This window comes from Cetorhinus maximus, chromosome 10 (genome assembly GCF_964194155.1).
Source record: "Cetorhinus maximus chromosome 10, sCetMax3.hap1.1, whole genome shotgun sequence".
In the NCBI taxonomy this organism is placed as follows: Eukaryota; Metazoa; Chordata; class Chondrichthyes; order Lamniformes; family Cetorhinidae; genus Cetorhinus; species Cetorhinus maximus.
In genome coordinates, this window is record NC_135888.1 from 17,310,495 (window position 1) to 17,335,198 (window position 24,704).

Below are 24,704 nucleotides of genomic sequence, written 5' to 3' on the forward strand. Positions count from 1 at the left end.
GGAGGTAACAGGGGCATGGACGCAGGTTCCAGTAATTGGTGGTGGAGCCGGCAATGCTACAGAGGTGGAAATCGGCAGTCTTGGTGATGATGATGTGGTCGGAAGCATCCAACTGTAAATGCTGCAATTGGCTAATGGGCGTAAAGTTGATGTAACCAATTTGTAAATCTGGATTTAAGCTCATTAAGCTCCCTGCTCAAGTTTCCTCTCCAGCTTTTGTTCTGGGACCCGAGTACTCACCTGCCAATTTGCAGGTAATTATGTGGAGATTGAGGTCCGCTTACCAAATTAAGGCATTGTTGCAATTTTCTGGCATTTCTGCTAGTACACCATACAAAGTGGTCGTGAGGTGTCAGCTGTGGCTCAGTTCATAGCACCCTCGCCTTTGAATCAGAAGGTTGTGGGTTCATGTCCCACTCCCGGAAACCAAGAACTGTGAATGTACTCGAAAGAGTTACAACCTGTGACTGTTGATAACTCGAAAGAAATACAAAGTGGTCGTGCAGGACTCTGGCTTACAGAGACGCTTAGTTTAAACATATCCTGCAGTGTGGGTTGTAGCAGCAGCCTGAGGCTATTTGCAAACCCTTTCTTTTTTTGCTTCTTTCCTATTTACTCTTGGGCTTTGTGCCAAATGAGCTGTTTTGTTTGATGGATTCATCAAGAGTTCCACAATGGGGATTATTTATGATTTATGCCATTTGGAAGGATAAAGCAGAAGAGGTTTAAGGTTGCCAGGCAGTTACAGCTACACCAACAACAATAACAGCAACTTGTATTTATATAGCGCCTTTGACATAATACAAAAGTTTAAGGTGCTTCACAGGAGCACAAAACTAAACCTTATACCAAGCCACATAAAGAGATATTAAGTCAGATGGCCTAAAGCTTGGTCAAACAGGTAGGCTTTGAGAAACTTCTTAAAGGGGGAAAGCGAGGGATGAAGGCGGAGAGGCATGGGGAAGGAATTTCAGAGCTTTGGCCCTAGGCAACTGTAGGCACAGCTACCAGAGACAGACTGAACTCACTTGCCAGCACCCAGCCACCTGCATGTACCAACTGTCAGTCAGTGACTATGTGTAGCTGTTGACACAGGCTCTACTTCAGTGGGCAGCCACAGGTTCAACATGGCTAACTCCCTCCTATAGTGCAGGTAGCTCAAACCCTCAGCCTGCCATCTCCTTCCAGCACATGCCACACCCCTTGCTATTGCTCAGTGGGAAGCATGCTCACCTCTGAGTCAGGAAGTTGTGGGTTCAAGTCCCATCCCAAAGACTTGAGCACAAAATCTAAGCTGACCCTCCAGCGCAGCACAGAGAGAGGCACAGATTTCAGTTTGGATGTTAAACCCCTGCCCCAAATGCCCTCTCAGATGGACAGAAGGGATCCCAAGGCACTATTTCAAAGAACAACAGTGGGAGTTATCCTCGGTCTCCTGCCCAATATTTATCCCTCAATTAACATCACTAAAACAGATTATCTGGTCATTGTCACATTGCTGTTTGTGCAATATTGCTTTTCACAAACTGACTGTCATATTTCCTACATTACAACAGTGACCACACTTCACAAAGCATGCCATTGGACAGAAAGCACTTTGAGACCTCCTGGGGCTATGAAAGGCGCTATGTAAAAGCAAATTCTTTCTTTCTGTTCTTTCTCATTCTGCACCAGCTCCATCATGGAAATCAGCCAAAGGCTTTGGACTGTAGTTACCTGAGCTTTCTCTCTACTGCTTACTAAGCCTTCATTGGAGAGGAGGTAGAGGTGCTGGGCGTGACTGCTCAATGAAGTGTAGATGTGTTTTACAAAGCAGTCTGCAAATTCCTGCAGTAGAAGCTATCGCTCACCTGAACATCTGGCTCCAGCCTTTCCCATTCTCTCTCGCCCTTGTCATGAGCCTGCGCCATCCCCTGTCCAGTTATCTCTAAAGAGAAAGAATAGAAAATCAACAGAAATTTCTGCTGCTACACTCATACTGCAGCCATAGCACAGAGAACATTAAAAATACTGTCCCTGAAAATCCACCGGCCTTCCGGCACATTCCAGCCATAATTGTGGCGGAAATGTGGTTGACATCTCTTGAATTAGGCTGGAATCTGGATGCACCACATCCCACCGGGACATGTTGTGGCACAAGTGTTGGCCCGTCCCAAACAAGAACACTTTCACCAAACAGGGAGGTGGTAATGGCCAGGGGCAGCGGACTTACATTCATAACAAGAGCTGACCAACCTTGGGGAGACGGTGGCCTAGTGATACTGTCATTGGGCTAGTAATCCAGAGACCTAGCCTAACGCTCCAGGGAGATGGGTTCAAATGACATGGGTTCAAATAAGAGCATAAGAACTAGGAGCAGGAGTAGGCAATTCAGCCCCTCGAGCCTGCCCCACCATTCATTACGATCATGGCTGATCTCATTTCGGCCTCAACTCCAATTTCCCGCCCTCTCCCCATAACCTTTCAACCCGTTACTAATTAAAAATCTGTCTATCTCCTCCTTAAATTTATTCAGTGTCCTGACATCCACTGCACTGAGGTAGTGAATTCCACAGATTGAGAAAAGTAATTCCTCCTCATCTCTGATTTAAATCTACCACCCCTTAGCCTAAAACTATAGCCTCTCATTCTAGAGGAGCTGGTGCAATTTAAATGCAATTACTAAATCTGGAATATAATCTAGTCTTGGTAATGGTGACCATGACAAATTGTCAACTGCTGTAAAAACCCATCTGGTTCATTAACACCCTTTAGGGAAGAAAATCATCATGACAATCCAGACCCACCACTTAACTGCGCCCTGAAATGGCCTAGCACGCCATTCAGCTCAAGGACAATTAGCTACCAACGTTGGTGTTGCCAGTGACGCCCCTATCCCATGAAAGAAGGAAGAGGAAAGAACAGCTGGTGCCTCCCAAGAGGCTGCCATACACCTGAAGTGAAGCTCCGCTTTCTACTCCCCTGCCAACCCAGTCCCAGTGTTAAGAGTGAGGAGTGGGCAAAAGCGCACAAGGCCTCAGGGCTGAGTGTTGGGACCTCAACTATCTCTAAGTTTCATGAATGATTTGGGACACAGAAGAAGATGATCAAAGAAGATTGGTCCAATCTGCAGAGGATAGGAGGGGCATTTGATTCTGAAGTAGCAGTTCATTGGGCAAGATATTAATCTTTGTTAAATTTAATGCATCCAAGTGTAAACAACTGTACCTAGGGAAGAAAATTTGATGGCGTAGGTAATCTGTGAATGATGTTGAATTAGTAAACAGAGTAGGAGAGTCTCACAAACCCATCTTTACATTCATTAACACTCTAATGGCTATCCAGTCACTCCACAGTGATATGTCTCATGGTTTCGGTAGGTCTAGGTTCAGTGGCCTGCAGGACACTTGCCCATCACTGCCACTCAGCAAAATAACCCGTCATGCAGCACAACTCCACATCTTACTGACGTTCTCACCCAGAGATGCCTTTATCAGATAACTGGCAAAAGAACCAGGTGGGAAGGTCACTTTTTTTTTTAAATGCAGCAAGTTGGTGGAATTTGGAATGGGTGTTTGGAAGCAGATTAAACAGTAAATTTCAAATAGGAATTAGGTTTATGCTTGAAAAGGAAAGATTTATCAGGCTGTGGGGAAAGAGTGGGGCAGTGTAACTGATTGGATAAGAAGAAAGGCTTACATCAATATAGCACTTTCACTACTGTTGGACAACTCAAAGCACTTTGTAGCCAATGAAATACTTTTGGAGTGTAGTCATTGTTGTAATGCAGGAAATACAGTGGTGAACTTTGAGCACAGCAAGCTCCCGGAAATAGCGATGTGTTAATGACCAGGTAACCTGTTTTATTTTATGATGTTGATCCAGTCATAAATGGTGGTGGATAATTAAACAACTAATTGGAGCAGCAGGCTCCAAAAATATCCCCATCCTCAATGTTGGAGGAACCCAGCACATCAGTGCAGAAGAAAAGGCTGAAGCATTTGCAACAATCTTCAGCCAGAAGGGCCGAGTGGGTGATCCATCTCAGCCTCCTCCGGAGGTCCCCAACATCACAGATGTCAATCTTCAGCCCACTGGATTCATTCCACGTGACATCAAGAAATGGCTGAAGGCATTGAATACTGCAAAGGCTATGGGCCCTGACAATATTCCGGCAATAGTACTGAAGATTTGTGCTCCAGAACTTGCCGCACCCCTAGCCAAGCTGTTCCAGTGCAGCTACAACACTGGCATCTATCCGGCAAGTTGGAAAATTGCCCAGGTATGTCCTGTACACAAAAAGCAGGACAAATCCAACCCGGCCAGTTACTGCCCCATCAGCCTACTCTCGATCATCAGTGATGGATGGCATCATCGACAGTGCTATCAAGCTGCACTTACTGACCAATAACCTGCTCACTGATTCGGTTTGGGTTCCACCAGGGCCACTCAGCTCCTGACCTCATTACAGCCTTAGTTCAAACATGGACAAAAAAGCTGAACTCCAAAGGTGAGGTGAGAGTGACTGCTCTTGACATCAAGGTAGCATTTAACCGAATGTGGCATCAAGGAGACCTAGCAAAATGGAGTTAACTGGAATCAGGAGGAAAACTCTCCGCTGGTTGGAGTCATACTTAGCACAAAGGAAGATGGTTGCAGTTGTTGGAGGTCAATCATCTCAGCTCCAGGACATCACTGCAGGAGTTCCTCAGGGTAGTGTCCTAGGCCCAATCATCTTTAGCTGCTTCATCAATGACCTTCCTTCCATCATAAGGTCAGAAGTGGGGATGTTCGTTGACGATTGCACAATGTTCAGCACCATTCACGACTCCTCCAATACTGAAGCATTCCATGTCCAAATGCAGCAAGACCTGGACAATATCCAGGCTTGGGCTGACAAGTGGCAATTGACGTTCGCACTACACAAGTGTCAGGCAATGATCATCTCCAATAAGAGAGAATCTAACCATCACCCCATGGCATTACCATCGCTGAATCCCCCACTATCAACATCCTGGGGCTACCATTGACCAGGAACTTACCTGGACTAACATATAAATACTCTGGCTACAAAAGCAGGTCAGGGGCTAGGAATCCTGTGGCGAGTAACTCACCTCCTGACTCCCCACTATCTACGAGGCTCAAGTCAGGAGTGTGATGGAATACTTTCCACTTGCCTGGATGAATGCAGCTTAAACAACACTCAAAAGGTGTGATACCATCCAGAACAAAACAGCCTGCTTGATCAGCAGCCACCAATTCAAAGATTCTACCACCGACAGACAGTGGCAGCAGCGTGTACCATTTACAAGATGCACTGCAGCGACTCACCAAGGCTCCTTCGACAGCACTTTCCAAACCCACAACCTCTACCACCTAGAAGGACAAAGGCAGCAGATGTATGGGAACATCACCACCTGCAAGTTCTCCTCCAAGCCAAATACCATCCTGATTTCGAACTATATCGCCGTTCCTTCCCTGTTGTAGAATTCCCTTCCAATCAGTACTGTAGGTGCATCTGCACCATCTGGATTGTAGCAGCTCAAGAATGTGGTTCACTTCCACCTTCTCCAGGGAAATTATGGATGGGAAAAAGTGCTGGCCTTGACAGCAATGCTCGCATCCCATGAAAAAAAAAATATATTGACCAGGATACCAGGAATAACTGCCCTGTTCTTCTTCAAACTCGTGGCATGGGATCTTTTACCTCCACCTGAGAGGGGAGTTGGGGCCTCAGTTTTAAGGTCTCATTCAAAAGACAGCACACACCTCTGACTGTGCTGCACACCCACATTGGAGCAGTTGATTTTTCTGCTCGAATCCTGGAGTGGGGCTTGAACCCAGAATCTTGTGCCTCAGAGGCAGGAGGTGCAACCAACTAAGCCACAGCTGACAGACAGGAATACCCCAATGGCCTCCTTCTGTACAATTCCCTCATGCACCAGAGGTTACCTGCTGTTGGAAATGGAAAAATGTTAAACTGCTATGGTGGGGATCAACTCCTGAGATTGGGGTTGAGGCACATTGCTCGGTAGGGCAAAGTGGAGAAAGCTTTAGCCTGCACCTAGCTTTGTATCATGCCTGGCTTGGGAGTGCTTGGAGGGATACAATGGCCATGGAGGGAGAGGCTTGTTCATTGAGAAACCTGTGCTGTGCTCAACATGAGTGTGTTGGAGAAGAGACGTCTCCATGCAATCGTGCTGTGGAGCCCAGGGAGTGCTGAGACCAGGGCCCCGATTTCAACTTGGGCTGTAAGTGTGGTGTGTAGGGACCAGAGAGGGTAGGGAAGGTAGGTGAGGGAGCTGGCATGAGGCCTTGGTCATTCTAACATCTGGGCCTCGATGCCATGTCAGAGAACCATCCTCATTACCCTCCCAAAAGATCAGCCTCATTACTGCCCCTAGGCAGGAATCATTACCTGACCAGGGAGTGGGAGCAGGATTTTGCACTTCAGAATTCTATCAGTTGGGTCCTAGGGAAAAGATCCCCAGCACCAAGGTAAGATCCAGGAGTTGGGGGTAGGGGTAGGACCATCCAGAAGAGATTGCAGTCAGGAAATGAGGTACAAAGTTCAGGGAAGGCCATGGTTTCCATGTGGGACCAGGAGAATTCCCACAGTTCTCTAGCTTTGTGTTGCAGGATGGGCAGTGAGAGAAGCAAGGGAAATAAGGAAAAATTAAGGAAAGAGAAAAAGAGGACAGTGAAGGAGGGAATATGAGCAGCTTGGGGCTAAATTAAAAAGCAGAACCAAAAAGGTAATAATCTCCAGATTACTACCTGAGCCACGAGCTAATTAGCACAGGGTCAATAAGATTAAAGAGGTAAATGCGTGGCTCAAAGATTGGTGTGGGAGAAATGGGTTCAAATTCATGGGACATTGGCACCAGTACTGGGGAAAGAGGGAGCTATTCCATTTGGACGGGCTCCACTTGAATCATGCTGGGACCAGAGTCCTGGTGAATCGCATAACTAGGGTTGTAGATGGGGCTTTAAACTAAATAGTAGGGGGGGAGGGTTCAGTTGCATGGAAATATAAAAAAATCAAAGTTTAAGGAGAGGGTAAGAGTGCAGGTTAGTGACAAGGCTGATTGTTACTAAAAAGTGAAAGGAAGAGACAGAGTGTGTGAATGCCATATTGCGCCAAAGAATCATCTAAGGATAGGGAAAATTGACAATAGGGCAAACTTAAAGGCTTTGTATCTGAATGCATGTAGCATTCAGAATAAAACTAATGAGTTAACAGTGCAAATAGAGATAAATAGGTATGATTTGGTGGCGATTACTGAGACGTGGTTACAGGGAGAACAGGTTTGGGAGTTGAATATCCAAGGGTACTCAGTGTTTCGGAAGGATAGGCAGGAAGGAAAAGGAGGTGGTGTAGCTTTATTAGTAAAGGAAGAGATCATTGCTATAGTGAAGAATGATATAGGCACTGGAGAGCAAGACATAGAGTCAGCCTGGGTAGAAATAAGAAATAGCAAGGGAAAGAAGTCCCTGGTGGGAGTAATCTGTAGGTCCCCAAACAGTAGTTTAGCAGTAGGGCACAGTATAAACCAGGAAATGCTGGGAGCATGTAAGAAAGGCACAGCAATATTCATGGGTGATTTTAATACGCATATAGACTGAACTAATCAAATTGGCAAGGGTAGCCTTGAGGGAAAGTTCATAGAGTGTATTAGAGAATGTTTCTTGGAACAATATGTTGTGGAACCAATCAGGGAGCAGGCTATCCTGGATTTGGTTTTGTGTAATGAGATGGGATTAATTAATGATCTCATAGTAAAGGATCCTCTAGGGAAGAATGATCATAACATGCCAGAATTTCAAGTTTAATTTGAGAGCGAAAAACTTGAGTCCCACACTAGTGTTATGGAGTTAAACAAAGGTAACTACATAGGCATGAGGGCAGATTTGGCCCTAGTGGACTGGGCAGGAAGACTACAAGGTAGGACAGTTGATGAACAGTGGCAGATATTTAAGGAGATATTCAATTCCTCCCAAGTAAAATATATTCCAAAGAGGAAGAAAGATGGTAAGAGGGGGAAAAGCATCCATGGCTAAGCAAGGAAGTTAAAGATAACATAAAGGCAAAAACTAAAGCATACCAAATTGCAAATGTCAGTGGCAGGCTGGAAGATTGGGAAACTTTTAAAGATCAACAAAGGATTACTAAAAAATAATAAAAAGAGCAAAGGTAAATTATAAAAGAAAACTAGCACAAAGTGTAAAAACTGATAGCAAAAGCTTCTACAAGTATATAGAAGGAAAGAAAGTAGCTAAAGTGAATGTTGGTCCCTTGGAGGGTGAGACTGGGGAGTTAATAGTGGGAAACGCAGAAATGGCAGAGACGCTTAATCAATATTTTGCCTCAGTTTTCACGGTGGGGGACACTAGTATCACCCCAATAGTGACAGGTAGTACAGAGGGTATAGAGAAGGAGGAACTTAGAACAATCACCATCACTAGAGAAAAAGTACTGAGCGAACTATTGGGATTAAAGGGTGACAAGTCCCCAGGACCTGATGGCCTACATCCCAGGGTCTTAATGGAAGTGGCAGTAGAGATAGTGGATGCAATGGTAATAATATTCCAAAATTTCCTGGATTCTGGAAAGGTTCCAGTGGATTGGAAAAATGCTAATATAACGTCCTTATTCAAAAAGGGGGGAAGGCAGAAAGTAGGAACTATAGACCAGTTAGTTTAACGTCTGTTGTTGGGAAATTGTTGGAATCCATTATTAAGGAAGTAGTAATGGGGCATTTGGAAAGTCAAAATGCAATCCATCAGAATCAGCATGGTTTTATGAAGAGTAAATCGTGTTTGACTAATTGCTAGAGTTCTTTGAAGATGTGACAAGCAAAGTGGATAATGGGGATCCTGTAGATGTAGTATATCTGGACTTCCAGAAGGCCTTTGATAAGGTGCCACACAAAAGATTAATCCACAAGATAAGATCACACGGAGTTAGGAGTAATATATTAGCTTGGACAGAGCATTGGCTAACTAACAGAAAGCAGAGAGTCGGGATAAATGGGTCTTTTTCTGGATGGCAAGCTGTAACTAGTGGGGTGCCACAGGGTTCGGTCCTTGGACCCCAACTATTTACAATCTATATTAATGACTTGGATTCAGGGATAGAAGATACTATAGCTAAATTTGCAGATGACACCAAAATAGGTGGGAAAGTAAGTTGTAATGAAGAAATAAGAAATTTACAAATGGATATGGACAGGTTAGGTGAATGGGCCAAAATTTGGCAGATGGAGTTTAACATGGATAAGTGTGAGGTTTTTTGGTCAGAAGAATAAAAAGGTGACTTTTTATTTAAATGGAGAGAAACTTCAGAATACTTCAGTGCAGAGGGATCTGGGTGTCCTTGTGCATGAATCGCTGAAAGCTAGTATGCAGGTACAGCAGGTAATAAGGAAGGCAAATGGCATTTATTACTAAAGGAATAGAGTATAAAAATAGGGAAGTGTTGTTGCAACTGTACAAGGCATTGGTGAGACCGCACCTGGAGTACTGTGCACAGTTTTAGTCCCCTTACTTAAGGAAGGATGTAGTTGCATTGGAGGCGGTTCAGAGGAAGTTCACTAGATTGATTCCAGAGATGCAGGGCTTGTCTTGTGAGGAGAGATTGAGCAGTTTAGGCCTATACTCGCTAGAGTTTAGAAGGATGAGAGGAGATCTAATTGAGGTATATAAGATGCTAAAGGGGATAGACAAAGTAGACGTGGTGCGGATGTTTCCCCTTGTGGGGCATTCTAGATGAGAGGCCATAGTTTTAGGCTAAGGGGTGGTAGATTTAAATCAGAGATGAGGAGGAATTACTTTTCTCAAAGGGTCGTGAATCTGTGGAATTCACTACCTCAGAGTGCAATGGATGCTGAATAAATTTAAGGAGGAGATAGACAGATTTTTAATTAGTAACGGGTTGAAAGGTTATGGGGAGAGGGCGGGAAATTGGAGTTGAGGCCGAAATGAGATCAGCCATGATTGTATTGAATGGCGGGGCAGGCTCGAGGGGCTGAATTGCCTACTCCTGCTCCTAGTTCTTACGTAGAAGAATGCATTCTTTCCATTTGACCATCCATGATGGATATAACCTGTTAGTCTCAATCTCCTTGTGGGCTGGTGTAAAGCGATATCTAATGTACTCCACAAATGAAGAAGTTACACTTCAGGCTGCTCGGTGCTGCCACCACTGGATTCAGTCCATCGCAGGGAGTGGAGGTCACTGACAAACAGTCGCTGGAGTGGCATTGAAACCACAATCGAGGTTGTTGCTCAACTACTTGAGCAACACAATCTAGGCTGACACTCCAATGCAGCCTTGAGGGACTGTAGCACCATCTGAGGGGCTGTAGCACCATCTGAGGGGCTGTAGCACCATCTGAGGGACTGTAGCACCATCTGAGGGGCTGTAGCACCATCTGAGGGGCTGTCTTTTGGATGAGACGTGAAACTGAGGTCCTGCCGGCATTCTCAGGTGGGCATAAAAGACCCCGCCATTTCAAAGAAGAGCAGGAGAGTTCTCTCTAATACTTATCCCTAAAATAACACCATGAAAACAAACTATCTGGTCATTATCACATTGCTGCTTGTGAGAGCTTGCTGTGCACAAATTTTCTGCCCCATTTCCTACACTACGGTGACAACACTTCATTGGCTGTAAAGCGCTTTTGGGGAGGGAGTGGTCCTGAGGCACTTTAGAAATGTATGTGCTTCTTTTAAATCTTCATAACGGATAGGCAACAGTACAAAGATTCATTTAATAATATATCCTTTCTCTGAAGCACTTCATCTAATATATTTGAGCACATTTGAACATGTGTAATTATGGATGAGGATGAAGCTATTTTGGGGGTAGTTTTTTTTGGTCAGTTATTTTTGTACTCTCAGTTCACTGCACTCCCCCAGCCCCGCTCATTTCCATCGACGAGAACAGAGACTGGAGTCCAATGGGATGTGTGAGGTCGCCCTCTGGTGACAACATTGTTTCTGCTTTCCTCTCCCTGTAGTTAAATAAAATGGGTAAGTCCCATCCCATTCCATCACCACACAGTGATAGTGCCTGACATACTGCAACAGCAAATGATTTTATTTGTACTCTCATGGGATGTGGGCATCACTGGCAAGGCCAGCAATTGTTGCCCATCCCTAATTGCCCTTGAACTGAGTAGCTTGCTAGGCCATTTCAGAGGGCAGTTAAGAGTCAACCGCATTGCTGTGGATCTGCAGTCACATGTAGGCCAGACCAGGTAAGGACGGCAAATGTCCTTCCCTAAAGGACTTTAGTGAACCAGATGGGTTTTTACGACAATCAATGATAGTTTCATGGCTACCATTATTGAAGCTCGCTTTCTATTCCAGAATAATTAATTAACTGACTTTAAATTCCACTAGCTGCCATGTTGGGTTTTGAACCCATGTCTCAAGAGGATTAGTCTGGGCCTCTGGATTACTAGTCCAGTGACACTACTGCTACGCCACCATTGCAAGAGGCTTTATTGCTTGGGGAGTGGAATACCTTATAACCCAGGTGCCCAGTGCCAGCACCAAGGACTGCCTGGTCAGGAAGAGCATTGCTAGATGCAGAGTAAAGTTTCCTGCAGTTGGCCCCAACACTGCACCTCAGCACCTACTTCAGAAGGGCACTCCCTACTAAGCCAGCACAGCACAGCCTCATCCTGTGGCTTCTTCGATTCAGTGCCAATTTAGGACATTCTTTCCTCACCCATTGCCCCCAAAAGACTGACTGTCTGGCAATGCCTACCAGGAACCTGATTGAAAATGTCCAAATCCATTTGCTGTCGGCCCTTGTAACCAGCAGACTGATGATATCTCCGTCCCAGCAGCCTGGGTTGGATTTGAGCCCGGGTGCCAAGATGAGGACCTGTGCCCAGTGAAGTCAAAATACAACACAACATGCTATATGCCACAGCATGGTGGCAGCCACAAGTACTTCCTTCAGTGCAGCACTGAGAGAGTGCTACACCGTCAGCGATGCCATCTTTCAAATGAGACATTAAGCCATGGCCGCATCAGTCCTCTCAGGTGGATGCAACATCTCTAAAAACAGTGCACGGGATCTTGCTGTGCACACACTGTGTTTTTTGAATTACAAAGGAGCTTCAGAAGTATTTCATTGGTGATAAAGCACTTTGGGATGTCCTGAAGTTGTGAAGGGTGCTGTAGAAATGCAAGTTTCTCTTTCACTTTCTATAACAAATGAAACCTCACTGATTGCAAACTATTTTCAACTGGAAAGCGTTGCAGCTTTGGGTTGTGTGCCTGTTTTCATTTGACTGGATTTTCCAAACAGCAAAAACTCTAATCCCCACCCCTACACAAATAGATTCCGAAGGAGAGTCACAAGCACTCATAGCCCCTTTAAGAGGCTCCTTAAAACCTACCTCTTTGACCAGGCTTTTGATTATCTGATCTCATATCTCCTTATGCGGCTCACTTGGTCTTACTTGGTCCTACCATGCTCCTGTGAAGCGCCTTGGGACATTTCATTACATTAAAGGCACCATATAAATATAAGTTGTTTTGTTGTTGGATGCTTTGATGTGTGAGGACAATGTTACTTCCATCACAGGGAGAACAATTGGTGATTGCAGAACTGGACTGGAATTTAGCATCTCATACGAACATACGAATTAGAAGCAGAAGTAGGCCACTCGGCCCCTCAAGCCTGCTCCGCCATTCATTAAAATCATGGCTTATCTGATTGTAACCTCCACTCCACATTCCTGCCTATCCCCGATAACCTTTCACCCCCTTGTTTATCAAGAATCTATCTGGCTCTGCCTTAAAAATATTCAAAGACTCTGCTTCTGCCGCCTTTTGAGGAAGAGAGTTCCAAAGACTCAAAACCCCCTGAGAGAAAAAATTTCTCATCTCTGTCTTAAATGAGCGACCCCTTATTTTTAAACAGTGACCCCTGGTTCTAGATTCTCCCACAAGAGGAAACAGCCTCTCCACATCCACCCTGTCAAGACCCCTCAGGATCTTAAAGGTTTCAATCAAGTCATCTCTTACTCTTCTAAACTCCAGTGGATACAAACCTAACCTGTCCAATCTTTCCTCATAAGACAACCCATCCATTCCTGGTATTAGTCCAGTAAACCTTCTCTGAACTGCTTCTCTTGCATTTACATCTTTCCTTAAATAAGGAGACCAATATTGTACACAGTACTCCAGATGTGGTCTCACCAGTGCCCTCTACAACTGAAGCATAACCTCCCTACTTTTGTATTCAATTCCCCTCACAATAAATGATAACATTCTATAAGCTTTCCTAATTACTTGCTGTACCTGCTTACTAAGCTTTTGTGATTCATGCACTAGGACACCCAGATCCCTCTGAATCTCAGAGCTCTGCAAACTCTCACCATTTAGATAATAAGCTTCTATTTTATTCTTCCTGCCAAGATGTATAATTTCACATTTGCCCACATTATACTCCATTTTCCAGATCTTTGCCGACTCAGTAAATATATCCATGTCCCTTTGTAGCCTCCTTATATCCTCTGCACAACTTACTTTCCTGCCTATCTTTGTGTCATCAGTACTCTCAGCAACAACATGGCAAAAGTGGCAGCACAATTCACCTGGGATGGGACCACCCACCAGAGGCCACCACCCCATGTCCTCATTTTGTTGAAGACGCTTGAGATCAATTGTTGAACATCTAAGTTTGAGACCCAGTTTGGCTACTTCAGGATCAGTGGGTTCAACTGAAAATCGGCAGTGCCACCTTTCTGTGCCAGTTAGTGTGCAGCCATGATCCGCAGCCTTAAGCCTTAGGTGGGGGTCTCTATGGGGCTTAGTAAAGGGTAGAGCCTCCATCCACTACTTTTAAATGATCAGAAAGAGGCTCGCAAAGAGACAGGTAACTACGCCGGAGTGAGACGGAGACTGAGTGAGTAGCAAATTAGGTTCACGTGGGAATTTGGTGCACGGAGGGAAGAGTTGTGGTATACATAGGAATTATTCTAAGTTAATGAAGTGAGTAATTAAATTACGTTAATTAAATAACATAAGTAACAATGGCAGGACAGGTGTTACATTGCAGCTGTGGAACATGGGACTTTTGGACGCCAAGGTGATCCATGACAAACACACCTGTAGAAAGCAAAAGCAGCTAGAGGAATTCTGGATCAGGATTTTTGATCTGGAAGCCGAACTGCTGACACTGTGCAACATAAGGGAGGGGGAGATATACCTGGTCACTTTGTTCCAAAGGACGGTCACGTCTCTTAGGATAGGGTCATCTGTTTTGATCAGCAGTGATGGACAGGAGGATGTAATCGCAAGTGAGGCAGGTAATGGAACCAAGCAGACAGTAGTGGAGGTAGCCTCAGGCTTTGCAATTGTCAAACAGGTTTGAGGTGCTCACAGCAAGTGTGGACGAAAGTGAGGTCTGCAAGGTGGATGAGCAGGCTGGCCATGGCATCATGGCACAGGAAGCCATTCAAGCAGGGGGAGCAAACAGAAATGTAATGGTAGTACGGGATATAGTGAGGGGGATTGACACTGTTCTCTGCAGCAAAGAGCGAGAGTCCAGACGGCTGTTGGCTGCCCAGTGCCAGGGTTCGGGACATCTGCTCAGGGCTGGAGATGAATTGCAGTGGGAGGGGGAGGATCCAGTCATCGTGGTACATGTAGGTACTAATGACATAGGCAGGGCAAGGACAGAGGTTCTGCAAAGTCAGTATGAGAAGCTAGGTACCAAATCAAGAAGCAGAACCCTAAAGGTAATAATCTCTGAATTATTACCTGAACCACATGCAAATTGGCACAGGGCAAATAAGATTAGAGAGATGAATGTGTAGCTCAAAGGCTGGTGTAGAAGTGGTTCCGGTTCATGGGGCATTGGCACCAGTACTGGGGAAAGTGGGTGTTGTACTGTTGGGATGGTCTACATCCAAACCGTGCTGGGATGTTTGTTCTTGCGAATCGCATCACTAGGGAAGTAGAAATGGTTTTAAACTAAACTAGTGTGGTGAGGGATCAAGCTTGGGTACGCGTGGAAAACCATGGGGTAGATTCAAGGCAGAAGACCATAATAGTGATATGGGAGGTGAGGATCATAGAGTAGCAGGAAGGTTCAAACATGGACAAAAGAGCTGAACTCTAGAGAGTGAGAGTGACTGCCCTTGACATCAAGGCCTCATTTGACAGAGTGTGGCATAAAGCAGCCCTAGCAAAACTGGAGTCAATGGGAATCGGGGGGGTGGAAAAATTCTCCGCTGGTTGGACTCATACCTAGCACAAAGGAAGGTGGTTGTGGTTGTTGAAGGCCAGTCATCTCAGCTCCAGGATATCAGAACAGGAGTTCCTCAGGGTAGTGTCCTAGGCCCAACCATCTTCAGCTGCTTCATCAATTACCTTCCTTCCATCATAAGGTCAGGTCAGAAGTGGGGATGTTCACTGATGAATGCACAATGTTCAGCACCATTCATGGCTCCTCAGATACTGAAGCAGTCCTTGTCCAAATGCAGCAAGACCTGGACAATATCCAGGCTTGGGCTGACAAGTGGCAAATAACATTCATGCTACACAAGTGTCAGCTAATGATCATCTCCAACAAGAGAGAATCCAACCATCGCCCCTTGATGTTCAATGGCATTACCATCGCTGAATTTCCCCACTATCAACATCCTGGGGGTTACCATTGGCCAGAAACTGAACTGGTTTATAAATACTATGGCTAAAACAGCAGGTTAGAGGCTAGGAATCCTGCAACGAGTAACCCACCTCCTGTCTTCCCAAAGCCTGTCCACCATCTACATGGCACAAGTCAGGAGCGTGATGGAATACTCCCCACTTGCCTGATGAGTGCAACTCCCACAACACTCAAGAAGCTTGACACCGTCCAGGACAAAACAGCCCGCTTAATTGGCACCACATCCACAAACATTCACTCCCTCCACCACCGACGCACAGTAGCAGCAGTGTGTACCATTTACAAGATGCATTGCAGCAACTCATCAAGGCTCCTTCAACAGCACCTTCCAAACCCACGGCCACTATCATCTAGAAGCTGATAGGTGGGAACACCACCACCTGGATGTTCCTCTCCAAGTCACTCACCATCCTGACTTGGAAATATATCACTGTTCCTTCACTGTCGCTGGGTCAAAATCCTAAAACTCCCTTCCTAACAGCACTGTGGATGTACCTTCATCATATGGACTGCAGCGGTTCAAGAAGGCAGCTCACCACCACCTTCTCAAGGGCAATTAGGGATGGGCAATAAATGCTGGTGCAGCCAGTGAGGCCCACATCCCGTGAATGAATAAAAAAGATAAATAAATATGATCTGATAGCCATTGTGGAGATGTTGCTGCAGGGTGACAAGGATCGGGTCCTGAATATTGAGGGGAACGTGATATTCAAGAAGAATAGAAAGCTAGGTAAAGGTGGAGGGGTTGATCAAGGATGGCATTGGTGCAATACTTAGAGACCTTGCTTCAGGAGATCAGGATGTAGAATCAGTTTGGGTGGAGATGAGGAATAGTAACGGAAAGAAGTCACTAGTGGGAGTGGTTTACAGGCCCCCTAACAGTGCCCACAATGTAGGACAAAGTATACCAGAAGAAATATTGGGTGCTTGTGATAAAAGGACAGCAATAAACATGGATGGTTTTAATCTACATATAAACTAAAAATCAGATTGGCAGTAGTAGCCTTGATGAGGAGTTCATAGAATGCTTTCAAGATAGTTTCTTAGAGCAGCACGTTCTGGAACCAACCAGAGAGCGGGTTATCTTAGACTTAATATTGTGTAATATGACAGGATTAGTTAATGACCTGAGTGAAGGCCCTCCTAGATATCCTGCAGATGCGTCGATCCATTTAAATCTCCATTCAGTTCGGCGGGACTGTAGTATCCCGTCGGGCGGGAGAGGCCGTAAAATCCTGGCCTATGTATTTTTTTTTATTATTCATTTTTGGGATGTGGGTGTCACTGGCTAGCGCAGCATTTATTGCCCACCCCTAATTGCCCTCGAGAAGGCGATGGTGAACCAACTTCTTGATTACAACTGAGTAGCTTGTTGAAAGAGGGCAGTTATGAGTAGCGATGAGAAAGATCAAGGCTCCTTAATTCATTGAGGCTCACGTTAATTATTAATGATAAAGGCTATTAATGATTTTTTAAAAATCCTACTCAACCAGATGAAGTACGATCCCCAATATCCCATTCTGTCTACACATAAATGCTCATGGCCCCCCCGCACCTATAATCCCTCCCCATTGGTTATGTAGAGATATTGTGCCTGGCTGTGTGTGGAAACTGATTAATCTTCATAGCTTCCCTATATCCTTGCCAGTTCCAAAGAAGAGTCATATTGGCCTTGAAATGCCAACTCTGTTTTTCTCTCCACAGATGCTGACAGGCCTGCTGAGTTTTTACAGCATTTTCGGTTTTAATTTCAGATTTCCAGCATCTGCAGTATTTTGCTTTTATCCTTATATCCCACACTGTTTCTGGAAATGTTTAGGGCAAAATCAGGGCATCTTTTTACTGGACAACAAATTGGACTTTGAAGGTGTTTTTGTTGACCGTGTTCCGCCACAAAATCAACCCCCTTCTGTCCCCCCAGCCCAACATAACCCATCTGAATTCCCTGAAGCTTCCTGGTGCTTCCCGGGGTTCCCATAGAGTTCCTGGCCACCTACATGACATTAATTAAAATGTCAGACTAAACAGCATTGTGGCTCCACATTTCATAGCTTTTACACTCGCACTGCACCAGAGGTAAATGAGAAATATAAACTCCAACCATTGCTAGGTTCAGTTGAGGCTGGTGGAAGTGAGGAACCTTTTAACCAGGGGACTCGAGGACTGGACAGTGATTTGGTTCCAAGTCAGGGTGGTGAGTGGCTTGCAAGGGAACTTGCAGGTGGTGGTGTTCCCATGCACCTGCTGCCCTTGTCCTTTCAAGTGGTAGAGATTGTGAGTTGGAAGGTGTGTCTAAGGAGCCTTGGTGAGTTGCTGCAGCGCCTCTTGTAGATGGCACACACTGCTGCCGCTGTGCAGTGGTGGTGGAGGGAGTGAGTGTTTGAGGTGTACTCATTAGAGTTTAGAAGAACAAAAGATGATCTTATTGAAACATATAAGATTCTGAGGGGGCTTGGCAGGGTAGATGTTGAGAGGATGTTTCTCCTCTTGGAGGAATCTAGAACTAGGGTGCACAGTTTCAGAATAAGGGGTCTCCCATTTAAGGCAGAGTTGAGGAGGGATTTCTTCTCTCAGAGAATCGTTAATCTTTGGAGTTCTCTAACCCAAAGAGCAGGTCGGGCCATTGAATGTACTTGAGGCTGAGATGGATAGATTCCTGAACTATAAGGAAGTCAAGGGTTATGGAGGAGCTGGGGCAGACAGGAAAGTGGAGTTGAGACCACAACCAGGTCAGCCATGATCTTATTGAATGGTGGAGCAGGTTCGAATGGCCGACTCCTGCTCCTAAGTCCTATGTTCCTATATAACGCCTGTCACTATATTTTGCCTTTCTTCCATTTGACTTGGAAAACCAGAAGAATAAAGGTATGGCTTAAACTATAAACTACTAGACAAATTTACCTAACAGTAAGTAGCTAGGTAGTAAGAACGAACAATAGATTTAGTCATTATATACTTCACTGTAGCTCCTTGGAATTAAGATAGCAACTTAAAGCTGAAAATTGAAACACTGCCCTGATTAACCTTGTGGTTAAATCAATCTGTCTGACCTGTCCGATTACTGATGGCTTCAAAAGGATGCTGCTCGGGGGGGAAGTCAGTTCAGAGGAACCTTTTCCTTTGAATACATATCAGAAAGAAAGGAAATTTTAAAAAAAAATGTAACTCTCAATCTCAGTAAAGAGCTGCCACTTATAATTTCTAACTTATCCACAAGGTACTTCTAATTGAATTAAACATCTCGTCGGTCCCTACCTAGGGAACAGGTTAATCAGATCCCAAAAACTCCTGAGACCGGTCTCTATTTACAAATACTCACAGCAGTAAATATTCACACATCTCATTAACATGCTGCCATGTCCTTTCACCTTTGCAAATCTAATAGTCACCCTGAGTATTCTGTGACCAGCACAAGAGGTTAGTGCAATAAATCACATGCAAACAACAACAACTTGCATTTATAGAGTGACTTTAATACAGTAAAGTGTCCCAAGAGAGGAATGGAATCAGACAAAATCTGACATCAAGCCACATGAACAGGGCAAATGGCCAAAAGTTTGTCAAAGTGGTCGGTTTCAAGGAGTGGCTTAGAGGTGGAGAGAGAGAGAGATTGAGAGGTAGAAAGGTTTAGGGAGGGAATTCCAAAGCTTAGGACCCAAGAAGACCATCAAAGGTGAAGCGGAGCAAGTGGGAGATACACAAGAGGCCAGAATTGGAGGAAAGCAGAGAGTTTGGAGGGTTGGAGGATGGAGGAGGTTACAGGGAGAGGGACAGGCGAGTAAGTAGATCTAATGAAAAGGTAATAAAATCACAAAATGTGTAAACACTCAGCAGGTCAGTGGAGGGAAACGGAGTTAACGTTTCAGGTCAATGACCTTTCATTAGAACAGTTCGGATGAAAGATCCCTGACCTGAGATGCTTTGTTTCTCTCCACAGACGCTGCCTGACCTGCCGAGCGTTTCCAGCATCTTTTTGTTTTTATTTCAGATTTCCAGCAGCTGCAGTATTTTGCTTTTGGGTTCATGAAAAGGTAACTGGGACTGCCGCTGTCTCACCCTCAGGCACTGGGAAATTGAAATGGGCATGAGGAGATTTAAATAAAACGTTTCATTTTCTGTAAACCCTTGAAAAAAAAATGCTGCATTCTTGCCACAGGGGGAAACAAAATTAATGATCGCACTGTTCTGTTGCACCGAACATTTAATAAGTTAGATGACCCTTAATGGCAACCACAGCTTGAATCCTGGTGCGCCTGATCAGCTCAGTGATGTGATGCTGCCAAGTGTACACTTTAGTGGTTCCATCTGTGTTGGCTAATGAAGAGCTATCAGGGCAGTGTGCAGTGTGTTATTTAAATAGGCTGCAGATGGTGGTAGGTTCCATCTGGATTACAACTAGCTGTCATTCCCCACAGATTTCATTGTGTCTCAAATGCCTCCGACTGCATAGGGAAGCAATTAAGACAGCAATTAAAAAGAGTGAGTTGGGATTTTGAAGAGAGCCACACATTGGCAGTGATGGCAGCGTTTCAAACCCATCTCATACTCAACATGAATTTATATTAACACGACGACTTCAGGAGAGAAAAGTTTCCCAAGATGCTTCACAGAAGCATCAACAGGGCCAAATAAAGAAAGAACTTGCATTTCCATAGCACCTCAGGACATCCTAAAGCGCTTCACAGCCAATGAAGTACCTTTGAAGCATGATGTAGGGAGCAAAGAGGAAGATGTTCAGTAGATGGTCAAAAGCTTGATGGAAGAGTGGGTTTTAGGGAGGAGGGGGAGGTGCTCAGGCAAGTAACTTAGGCCAAGGACCACCAACAGTTATAGCCAAGGGAGGTGGAAACGTACAAAGATCCAGGGTCATGCCTAGCACAAAGGAAGATGGTTGTGGTTGTTGGAGGTCAATCATCTCAGTCCCGGGACATCGCTGCAGGAGTTCCTCAGCGTAGTGTCCTAGGCCCAGCCATCTTCAGCCATTTCATCAATGACCTTTTCTCAATCATAAGGTCAGAAGTGGGGATGTTTGCTGATGATTTCACAATGTTCAGCACCTTTCATGACTCCTCAGATACTGGAGCAGTCCATGTCCATATGCAGCAAGACCTGGGCAATATTCAGGCTTGGGCTAATATGTGGCAAGAAACATTTGTGACACACAAGTGCCAATGACCATTTCCAACAAGGGAGAACCTAACAATCTCCCCTTGACAATGGCATTACTATCATTGAATCCCCCAGGATCAATATCCTGGGGATTACCATTGACCAGAAACTGAACTGGGCTAGCCATATAAATATTATGGCTACAAGAGCAGGTCAGAGGCTGGGAATTCTGCGGCGAGTAACTCACCTCCTAACTCCACAAAGCCTGTCCACCATCTACAAGACACAAGTCAGGAGTGTGATGGAAAAGTCTCCAGTTGCCTGGATGAGTACAGCTCCCTCAACACTCAAGAAAGTCACCACCATCCGGGACAAAGCAGCCCGCTTGATTGGCACCCAATCCAGCACCTTAACCATTCACTCCCTCCACCATCAATGCACAGTAGCAGCAGTGTGTATCATCTACAAGATGCACTGCAACAACTCACTAGGCTCCTTCAACAGCACCTTCCAGACCAATGACCTCTACCAACTAGAAGTACGAGGGTAGCAGATAGATGGGAACACCACCACCTGGAAGTTCCTCTCCAAGCCACTCACCATCCTGACTTGGAAATATATTGCTGTTCCTTGACTGTCACTGGGTCAAAATCCTGGAACTCCCTCCCTAACAGCACTGTGGGTGTACCTACACCACATGGACTACAACAGTTCAAGAAGGCAGCTCACCACCACCTTTGTAAAGGGCAATTAGGGATGGGCAATAAATGCTGGCCTAGCCAGCAAAACCCACATCCCATGGACAAATTAAAAACAAAAAATGCGGGGGAAGGTTTTAGAGCTGGATGAGGTCACAGCAATAAGAAAGGACGAGACCATGAAAGAATTTGAACACGAGAATGAGAATTTTTAAATTGGAGGTTTTGAGGCACTGGGAGCAGGTCAGCAAGGGCAGCGTGATAGGTCAGTTACGATTTGGTGTGGGTTAAAGTATGAGCAGCAGAATTGTGAATGAACTGAAGGTGGAGGATGGGAGGCCAGCCAGGAGAGCATTGGATAGTCGTGTGTGGAGGTAACAAAGGGATGGCTGAGGGTATTAGCAGCAGATGACTTGATAGGTTATCAGCATTGCTGCGATGTAGTTATAGAGGGAAGAGCTGTAAAGAATTGTGAGGTTCTTAAAATGAGAAAACTACAGTTTGTTTAAGAATGTGTCTTGGAGTGGGAGGCTATCGCAGCTTCCTCACAAGACTTATACCCAGAACAGCAAAATCTCATCCCTTTCTAAAATATCTCAGATCACCTCATAGCAATGAGAACAATCTTGAGTTTGTTGAGGATCTTGTGACAGATGAAGTTGTTGAGGAGGCAGTCAGAGGTTTGCCTTCAGAAGCAAGCGCAAACAAGACTGATACCGACACAGAGACCAACATGGATCCCGAAGCCACAGTTGAGTATCAGATTCAGATTCTGATTGCCGGCCCTTTTATCATGCTGCACCGGCACTGAGGCACTCAATTAAAAAAATTAAAATCTGATGTCATTCTTCCACTTAGGTGGCCACCAACTGTTGAGGACCAAACTCTTGATGTGGCAAATGATTTGATGCCCAATGAGCTGCTCAATAGCCTTGCATGGACAACAGGAATAACAAGTGAACGTCCAGATGATATTCACAGGTCCCAGTAGATGATATCACTAGTGCCGTGATTAATTCCAGGTGCCAAAGGGGAGGCGATGGCATAGTGGTATTGTCATTAGACTGGTATGCCAGAGACCCAGGGTAGCAAGCTGGAGGACCTGGGTTCAAATCCCACCACAGCAGATGGTGAAATCTGAATTCAACATTAAAAAAAATTGGAATTAAAAGTCTAATGATGACCATGAAACCATTGTCAATTGTTGTAAAAACCCACCTGGTTCACTAATTTCCTTTAGTGAAGGAAATCTGGCATGTGACAGCGATGTGGTTGACTCTTAAAATGCCCCCTGAACATGGCAATTAGGGATGGGCAATAAATGCTGGCCTAGCCAGCGACGCCCACATCCCATGAATGAATAAATTAAAAAAAGACACCTGGGATCAAGGGGGCGGAGGCTCAAGCCAAAACATTTGGCTCTGTCAGACACATGACTGGCGGTTAATCAGGCTTCTAAAACTCTCAGATGTTAGAGCTTGAGATTCGATGAGGTGAGCAGTACATCCCAACCAATATCAAGCCCCGGTGGGCACACAGTGTTGATGTGGGATAACAAACTTTTGTTGAGGAGTCATTGTCACAAAAAGGCACAACTCCCAATAAAAATGGGATAATCATTCAAAAGGATGAGTTCAACCAGAAGCACATGCCCTGAGGAAAACTGGAAAAAAAAACGATCCCTACAGCCGCTCACCTGCCCCTACCCCACAAATAATGATTTGCACAGTGGAGGATAAAGTACAGGTCCACAACCATTTGGTGAGGGACTACAATTAGAGCTTGAAAATCATATACACGTCCAGGAGGACACACACAGCTTGGATAATGCACATCTTCCTCAGCAAGCTGCCAGGAATGAATAATGATGTTTTGCCTGAATGCTATGGCATTGGTTCAAGTCTTGAAACCACAACCAGCATTTGGACAGTTTGCTGATCAAGTACTGAGAATTCTTTTGAGATTGACGAAGTTGGATAAGTCAAGAGTGATCCACTTTGTCCCGGACAGATACAAGACCAACAGCGTCAGGGGTGGTGACAGGGGATGGAGGTCACTTGGAGGAATGCAAATCACCAACATTTCCTCTCCTGAGCAGAAAATCCCAAAGCAGTGGGCAAAATTTCTGTGTTGCAGTGACGATGAGGAAAATCTACTCCAGTTCCTCTGTGAAAGATGGTGCGAGTCTTGCAAGAGGGATCATTAATTAAATGACACTTCTTGTAAGTGAGTGACTGTCCTCCAATCAAGAAGTCGTCAACACACGGCTATTGTTTCATAGTGCATTTGCAGATAGTTCCAGTGTGCATGTCATCATAAACAGTCCTGACACTGACATTCTGTGAGGACACTGATGCTAAGCTCAACGTTAGCACAGGAAGAGGAAATAGCACGCAGACAACTGATGTTCATCGCATCTTTGATCACCTTGGTAGAGGTGTTTGAGTTGCCCTCACTGGGTTCTGCTGTTCTTCAGGATGCGGTTCAGTGAGTGCCCTGTACGGAATGGGGAAGGTGAAATCAGCCTAAGTCCTAATCTCCCGCGAGAGCAATATGCAATATTTGAGAAGTTAGGGGACCATTTGCTGTTTCCCAGACTGTGTGTGAAGGACTAGAGGCATACACTTGTGAACTCTATGGGCAGGTTGGATGTAGAGCTGTGAACCAGGCCTGATGGCAAATGCCACCAAATATAGATTCATTGTGGAAACATAGACAGCGTGCCAATTACCAGTCTGCAATACACAAGCAGTGTTTTCAGAAGAAGCCAGGAATCCCATCTCCCAAGGACCATGGGTCTGTTACCATTGTTGTGGGTCTTAGATGAGGTTGTCCTCGGTCTGGATTGATTGAGGCTGCTGGAGGCGAGGCTGTTGGTAAACTTTACCTTTTATTGAATTTCTACTAACTATGCACTGTCCAAGGCTTAGCACGAGACCTCACATAGAACTGTCTCTCAGCATACTATGTTGGCATATGCTCTTACATCACTGATGATGTAGCCTGTCTATTTACATATTTAACATTAACGCTTTATACTACAATGGGTGGAAACGAGAAAATAATGTACTTCTCATGGGCTGGATGACACTTCCTCCAGCACCAGCAAGTTTAATGGAGCTTGCACATTGCTCATGCAAAAAGACACAGGGCAGAATCATCCCAGATTTGCACTAAGTGTGGTAGTGGGCGTGAAGAAAGTTGTTTTACCCACTGGCCGC

General features: G+C 45.0%; 1 protein-coding gene across 2 annotated transcripts in view; it reads right to left on the reverse strand.

Moving 5' to 3' along the window:
- Nucleotides 1–24,704, reverse strand: part of LOC144685489 (adenylate kinase isoenzyme 1-like) — a 153,029-nt gene that overhangs the window by 63,860 nt on the left and 64,465 nt on the right. For both annotated transcript variants that reach the window (XM_078550061.1, XM_078550060.1), the window contains exon 8: nt 1,851–1,927. In XM_078550061.1, coding sequence (XP_078406187.1) covers nt 1,851–1,927 — 77 coding nt within the window. The remainder of the gene's footprint in view (nt 1–1,850; nt 1,928–24,704) is intronic.